This window comes from Lupinus angustifolius, chromosome LG02 (genome assembly GCF_001865875.1).
Source record: "Lupinus angustifolius cultivar Tanjil chromosome LG02, LupAngTanjil_v1.0, whole genome shotgun sequence".
Lineage (NCBI taxonomy): Eukaryota > Viridiplantae > Streptophyta > Magnoliopsida > Fabales > Fabaceae > Lupinus > Lupinus angustifolius.
In genome coordinates this window covers 15978188-15986077 of record NC_032010.1, presented here as the reverse complement: position 1 = coordinate 15986077, position 7890 = coordinate 15978188, and the positions used below count along the sequence as shown (strand labels likewise).

Below are 7890 nucleotides of genomic sequence, written 5' to 3'. Positions count from 1 at the left end.
TTTTCTTTTTGGTCGGAGGGAAGATCATCGTTTAGAATATACTTGATGATAGGACTGATACAATCATCCAGAATAGTGACTTGTTCAATGGCCATCCCCTGAATAATTGACCCTTTGTTACTTGTCCTTTTAGTGCTAGCCTATTTGGAGAGAATGTATGCTCAGGTATTCTATTCTCTAGGGACATGTTGTATAGTGGCTTTTGTGAATTTAGCCATTAACTCTTTTACCTTCGTGAGGTACTTATCCAACAATGTGTCTTTGGTTTGATAAGTACCGGTTATTTGTGATACAACAAGCTGAGAATCGTTGTAGATTGCAATCTTTTCGGCGTTGAGCTCCCTTTCTAGTTGTATACCAGCTATGCACACTTCATATTCAGCCTAGTTGTTTGACGTTGAGAAGGTGAAAGTTAGAGAATGTTCAATGGTCACCCCATGACCATTATCTAGCAATATTTCGGCTCCACTTCCCTTTGGGTTGGATGATCCATCAACATAAATGGTCCAAGCCTCGCCTTGGTTATGTGGCGGTATGGTCAACACGACAACAAAATCTGATAGGATCTGACTTTTTACGGCTATACAGGGTTCATACCAGATATCGAATTGTGATAGCTCGATGAACCAGGAGATCATGTGGCCGACTAGCTCTGGTTTATGCAGAACATTCTTGATGGGTTGTTTAGTCCGCATCAATGTCGGATGGGATTAAAAATATTGTCGCAGGCGTCTAGTGGCTACTAGGAGGGTGCAGGCTACGTTTTCCAATTGTTGATATCTAAGCTCTGGGCCTTGCAGTGCTTTGCTTGTGAAATTAATCGGGCGCTTTGTCCTTCCTCGGTTTCTTGGATAAGAACGACGACTACGACCTCATCTGATATGGCTAAGTAAACATAGAGCACCTCACCGGGTGCTAGTCTAGTGAGAATTGTAGGGGTGGTCATATATTGTTTGTCGATCTAGAAGGCTTTCTCACAATCCTCTATCCATTCAAACTTTTTGCTCTTTTTAGTAGCTGGAAGAGTGAGAGAGAGTGCTTGGCGACCGTTGGGAGGAACTTGGACATGGCTACCAACTGATCATTCAGTTGTTGAACATCTTTTATCGAGCAGGGGATCCTCATGTTGATGATGACTTAGCATTGGCAGGATTAGCTTCTATTCCTCGGCTTGTAAGCAGGAAACCAAGGAACTTCTTGGCTTCCACCCCGAATGTGCACTTCTCGGGGTTAAGCCACTTGTTGTACTTACGAAGTTGTTGAAAGATACTTTCACGAATGAAGACATGATCCTCCGGGAGAAGGCTCTTGGTGATCATGTCATCCATATATACCTCCATGTGTTTCCTTATCAAATCACCAAATGGTCCTTATTTGGGCCGAGCTATAGGCCAATTTCCCCCCTTTTAATTGTGGGTGGAATTCTCCATCGTCGACACAAGCATCTAGCTCAACCAAATGCACCCCTCATCGACCTCTTCATCGGGGGTGGCCCTCTTCTTGTTTCTTGGCTTGGTCTGACGCTCATTTGATAACAATTCCTCGCATAGTATTGATCTCCCTGAACCGTACATACGTGAAGATTAGAGGAGAAGAACTTCATACACAGATATGGTGTGGAGACCACTCCCTCTAGGTGATTTAATGTCGGTCGACCCAAAATGGCATTGTATGCCGATTTGCAATTGATGACCATAAATTTTGTTTAGAGTGTTCGGTTCAAGATCTCGTCCTCGACTATCAACCATACGTCCATGTATCTTCGTGGAGTAATTCCCTGGTCGGAGAAGCCCACCATCTGTCCATCATAAGGTTGGAGATCCCGATTGCTCAACCTCATTTTTTCAAACAGACTCTGTAACATAATATCTGTCGTGCTTCCTTAGTCGAGGAAAAACGTTCTGACTTTCTTATTATATTAAGCTTGGCAATGATGACCAATGATTCACCATGTTCCCGGATATCACCTCCATAATCACGATCGTCAAATTAAATGGGGGGGGGGACTCTATTACGGCGTCGGTGGCGAGTATATCTGGTGGTTGTTTGCATAACCCCCCGTAAATACCTCTTTTGGTATGAAACACCCTCTAGGTGGGCTAGGTCGACAGGACGAGGGTGACCACCTTCACTGATTAACTCTAGCGATGAAGAGCTGTAGGTGGCCGACCTGTATGAAGTCTTCTATTGTTTCTCGCAATTGAGTGCAATCTTTAGCCACACGACCAAACATGTTGTGGAATTCGCAATATCTAGACCGGTCCTGGCTCCCCGTCCTCTTGTTTTGATTAGGTTTAGGAAGTTGGGCTATGTGTGTGACCATGACCTCTTGCGAGATCCTGGATCGGCTAGCATTGAAGGGAGTATAGACTGTGTATTTGGATTTTTTGGGAAACCTTGATGGGTCACTTCTGGGAGGATCGTGAAACTTGGGTCTTTTGTCTTCCCATGAGGGGCGATACTCGTGTTGCTGGGCGGGTGATTGAATATGGTGAGTCTCCTCTAAGTTAATGAATTGTTGGGCCTTAGAGCGGAGATCCGCCATTGTGAGGTTGGAGTATTTGGCCAGTTCTTATTTGAAAAAGCAGTCTTGTAGGCCAGTGACAAACACATGTAATGCCACATCAAGACTTAGGGTGTACACCTTCATTTACTCTGCATTGAATCTGTCCAGATACGCACGAATGGTCTTGTGTGGACCTTGCCGAATACCGGACAAGGTATAAGACGACCTTGGTTGTTCTTTACTCGTCGTAAACATGACGTTAAACTTGTCAACCAAGGTAGACCATTGGTCTATGTTGTTGGGAGTTAGTTATATGAACCACTGCAAAGCAGCATGTTTCAAGGTGACTGTGAAGGCTCGACATATAATAGGATTTGAGACCCCATGGAAGAGCATTCGTAGGCGTCAAGAAGGTCATGCGAGTGAGAAATCCTATCGTATTGGTCAATATTGTTAAGGCAGGCTAAGTGTTTGGGTAAAAATAAAGACTTGATTGCCTACCTGAAAAGGGTGTTTGGCCCCGGCAAAATTGTGGTTTTTGTGTTTATGGGGGGTGTGTGCCTAAGACAGGATTCTCCATCAGACTCGTCATGTTTCTCATCAGCAACAGGTCGTGATGGTCTATTGCTAGGCTCCGGTTTAAGTTGACAGAGTTCTACTAACAATTGGGTTTGTTGTTGGATAATTTGCCCTTGGATTTGTATAAGTTGGAGAAGCTATTGGGTGGCCGGTGGTTGTTGTTCTAAGGTAGGAGGTTAGCTTTGGCTGGCTTGTTAGGATGATTGTATATGTGTTGGGGTCAATGGAAGGAGTGAAGTGGTTGGGATGTATATTTGTTGGGATGATGTGTTTGGTTTCGATTGGTTACCATGGTGTAGGTTCCCACAGATGGCGCCAATGTTCTTTGATGGTTGGTCAGATTGTCGGATCTGGTGTCCATTTGAGGTTGTCTTCTCCTGAGTCTGGTGGATATTGAGTATGGACCTGCCGAGGGAGGTACCTGAAAAGGTTCTCCGACGATCAAATCAGTATGAGACTTAGAGAAAATGTTGAAGAACAAGTGCGAGTAAATACAAGCAATAAATGAATGAGTAAGTGAAGTAATCAATAAATGAATGAGTAAGTGAAGTAATCAATAAACGAATGAGATAGATATGCTTCATGTAAAGTGACACCCCCTATTTATAGTAAATGAAAAGGGTGATTTGACATCTATCCACTGGTTGATGGTGATTGATAGCAGGCTTCATAGGTGTATAATAGGTTTGTTCCTGTCATATAGTATGTATGTTCCTGACCGTACTGTTAGAGGGACATGTTGGATCTGCAAGCGGTGTGACAATGTCTAGTTGGGGATACATTAAATGAACTGTCAGAGGTAATTATGAGGCATATGAGAAAGTGACTAAGCACCCAAGTTGTGTTTGTTTGGTCCCTGGTTAGCCGGAAAGGATCCCATCCTAAGCGGACAAGATATCCGGTTGACCGAGATGAAACACAAATTAATGGTTAAATATATCCTTTGGTTACATACATTATCATGTAATTTTGATAGAGTTTAATAAGTTTTAACGAAGTTCAACAAGGAAATTCTAAATTTGTTAGAATATTATGTAAAAGTTTTATCCACCATGCCAATGACAATTTAGTCAAGGTGATTGCTAGACCGAAAGTTATTTATTAAATTGAAATGGTTAAAGAGTCGAGATTTGGTGAACACGTCATAAAACTCAATAACAAAAACTATGTCTTTTATTAAATAGGTTTCTAAAGTTTTTTAATAATTTATTTGATGTTACTTTAAGATTTGATTGGTGATATTCCATGATTTGGACAATTGGAGAAGTTTGCGATATTGGTCACTTTTGCAATTAACTTGTGAAGTTGCAAATGTGTACCTTCTCGAGTTATTCATAGGAACAATAAAGTTTAATTTTTGCACCTTTTATTATGGAATTCTCACTTGCGCAAAAGAGTATTAACATCTAAAAACATTATTTCTATGAAAAGAACTCTAATGTAGAAATTCTATTAATAGAATTTCAAGTTTGTAAAGCTCATGTAGACTCAACATTAACCTCAGGAATGACTTAATTTTTACTCATAAATGATAATAAAATTGTAATAATAATTATTATTATTATTGATGAAATCAATAAAAAATCTCCACGGGTGTAAAAATTGAAATATATATAAGTTCTACAATTACCTCATAAAGTCAAAATTTTCCGGAAATCACTACTTTTTAAGTTAACCATAGACCACAAAAATTATGAAGGTTATAATTAATTTTGTAGTGTGAAAAAACCCTAAAAGCCACGAATGTTAATACTAGCACGCAGCCCATAGTAAACATGAGCATACAAGGCCGTGATATAAATACCCATTGAAACCCGACCCGACACGCACACAATATAAATCAAAACATGAAGTAACCCTACGCCTCTCTCACTCTTTCGCCGAAGAAGAGATCGAGCTTCACACCAATGGTACCTGTCTCATCTCTCTCTTTTTTTCTCTTCTTTTTCAACTTACATGATTCGTTTTATACCAATTTGCACTCTACATTCCGTGAAAATGTGGCTGTTATTCTGAGATATTTGGTTGTATTTGTGATATATGTTTTTTTTGAGTTATTCTGATGTAAAAAAAGATTAGGGTTTATAGTTGTTGTTATTATTATCATTAGGTTTATTGCATTATATTTGGAGTACTTATTCATTTTGCAATATAATTCAAATTCATGTGTAATACCTATACACTGATAGTATAAAGATTCGTATATGGTCAGTGTATTATCCCCAATTCATTTGTATTATTTTTATGTTAGAGTCAATGATATTGAAAATGAATGGTGAATAAGTTTTTGAGAGTGTCAAAAAACTCTTATATTGTCGAGTGTATACATTTTTTTCTCTCTAAATATATTCATTATAAGCTAGTTATAACAGTTTTTTTTTTGTTTTGGGTTTTGTGAAGGCTTTTATCAAGGCTCAGAAGTCAAGGGCTTACTTCAAGAGGTATCAAGTGAAGTTCAAGAGAAGAAGAGGTATAATTCTTGTTTGTGTTTATCTATGTTGTCCATTGTCCAGCTTGTTTATATTGTTATTATTGATTTTATTTGCTGGAAAAATATGTGCAGATGGGAAGACTGATTACCGTGCTAGGATTCGATTGATTAACCAGGACAAGAACAAGTACAACACCCCCAAATATCGCTTTGTGGTTCGATTTGTATCCTTTTGTTCAATGTTTGTCTTACTTGTGATTTACGTGACAATTTGTTCAAATTCTGTCTGTCTTTCACCCCTATCCGTTCATTTCCATGAAGACTTGGTTTTATATGTTTAGGATGTCTTTATCATTTTAATTTACAGATACTCAATGTACATGGTAGCACTGAATCATAGTAAGTTGTTTTATTTGACGATGTTACTCTGTGAGTGTAAACCTTAATTTCATTATTAGACTAACAAGGACATCATTGCACAAATAACATCTGCAAGCATTGCTGGTGATCACGTTCTTGCTGCAGCATATGCACATGAACTGCCACACTTTGGTCTTGAAGTAGGCCTTACAAACTATGCTGCAGGTACTTTGTTTATGATGTTCACCAACCCTGATTCCCCCCTTTTTTATATTTCACCAAGGCACCAACATTATTATCATTGTGATTGAATGTCTTAAAATTTTGCCCAGCTTATTGCACCGGGCTTCTTCTTGCCCGTAGAGTCCTCAAGACACTTGAATTGGATGAGGAATATGAGGGGAACGTAGAGGTATCAATGGATGTGTTATACTCTCTCTCTTTCTGTCATGGACACACAATACAGTATACACAGTTTTGTAAGTTAACTGGTCATATCATTTTTATCAGGCTACTGGAGAGGATTTTTCTGTGGAACCCGCTGAGACCAGGAGGCCATTCCGTGCTCTCCTTGATGTTGGTCTTATTAGGACCACCACTGGAAATCGTGTTTTTGGTGCCCTCAAGGTACCCAAGATTATATTGCAATGATTGATGCTATTTTTGTTTTCACTATGGTGGACTTGAATAATTGTGATTGTTTACAGGGAGCTTTGGATGGGGGTTTGGATATTCCCCACAGTGACAAAAGGTTTGCTGGTTTTGATAAGGAGAAGAAGGAGCTGGATGCTGAGGTTCACCGCAAATATATCTTTGGTGGACATGTTGCTAACTATATCAAGGCATGTGCAAATAATTTAATTAGAGTACCTTCTTGCTGGAATTTATAGTGCAATATTTAAAGGAGTTTGCAGATATTTTATTGACAAGTGAACTTTTTCTTAATATTCTATATGCAGACCTTGATCGAAGATGAACCTGAGAAATATCAGACACACTTTAGTGAATATATCAAGCGAGGCATAGAAGCTGATGGACTTGAGGCACTGTACAAAAAGGTTCATGCAGCCATTCGTGCAGATCCCACTGCAAAGAAGTCAGCGAAGCAGCCACCAAAGGAGCACAAGAGGTAAATGATCATGATATTTATGAATCCAACTAGACTCTACAAGTATTGCAAAATGCATGCATTTCAGTCATTTGATTCCTGGCAAATTGATTTGGAACTGTTGATTTTGTTTAACATTAATTAAAGCTTTGATTTTTAATTTAGCCTTAGTACTTAGCAATTCGAACAAGAAACTAAGTATATTTCTGCTTCATTTTCTGCAGATACAACCTGAAGAAACTTACTTATGAGGAGAGGAAGAATAAGTTGATTGCACGTTTGCAAGCTCTCAACTCTGCTGCTGGGGCTGGTGATGACGACGACGATGAGGATGACGAGTGAATGTTCAATGCAGTTTCTTAGTCATTCAGCATATTTAGAACTTATCCAAACTTTCACATTTAGAGAATCATTTTCTTGAATATTTATTTGCTTGTACTGTTCATTTTCTGTCACAAATTTTGGATACTATTGAGTTGCCCTCATTTCGGTCAATTTTGTTTTATCCTGGATTTATATCATGAACCAACATGTTATCTTATATCAAGTTTCAGTGTTATGTTATCAAACTTATATCTAGCCTTTACATTCGATCATAGCTTTCCCAATGCCTTGAGTGGTGTTATAACTTGAGTCTGAAGTTGGGTGCGGTTATAGGCTTGAGACTTTAGTAGGACCCGCCCCATCTAGTTATCCACCATTCTTATGGACCTCATTTAATTTATATTTTTATAAATTATTATAATGTGAGAACATTTTCTTGGGTGAATACCCACCATAAATAACTATTATATATTTTTATGTACCGCTGGATAGAATATAATATACTATGTTCAGAAGTTATGAAAAAAATCTTACGAATTTGTGTTGAAGATATACATATATAGTACTTTTTATACTATTTAA

General features: G+C 38.7%; 1 protein-coding gene across 1 annotated transcript; it reads left to right on the top strand.

Annotated features, from left to right (window-relative positions):
• LOC109336908 (60S ribosomal protein L5-like) lies at window positions 4871-7537 on the top strand. Its single transcript, XM_019573739.1, has 9 exons — window positions 4871-4995; window positions 5486-5555; window positions 5649-5740; window positions 5975-6101; window positions 6209-6288; window positions 6387-6503; window positions 6584-6718; window positions 6836-7005; window positions 7209-7537. Exons 1-9 carry the CDS (start codon window positions 4993-4995, stop codon window positions 7324-7326), a joined length of 912 nt encoding a protein of 303 aa, XP_019429284.1. The 5' UTR covers window positions 4871-4992; the 3' UTR covers window positions 7327-7537.

What these genes read in the sequence shown, in the direction of transcription:
- LOC109336908 (XM_019573739.1), top strand. An exon ending in CCTTACAAACTATGCTGCAG is followed by an intron (nt 6,102 to 6,208) that starts GTACTTTGTTTA and finishes AATTTTGCCCAG; the next exon opens with CTTATTGCACCGGGCTTCTT. An exon ending in CCACCAAAGGAGCACAAGAG is followed by an intron (nt 7,006 to 7,208) that starts GTAAATGATCAT and finishes CATTTTCTGCAG; the next exon opens with ATACAACCTGAAGAAACTTA.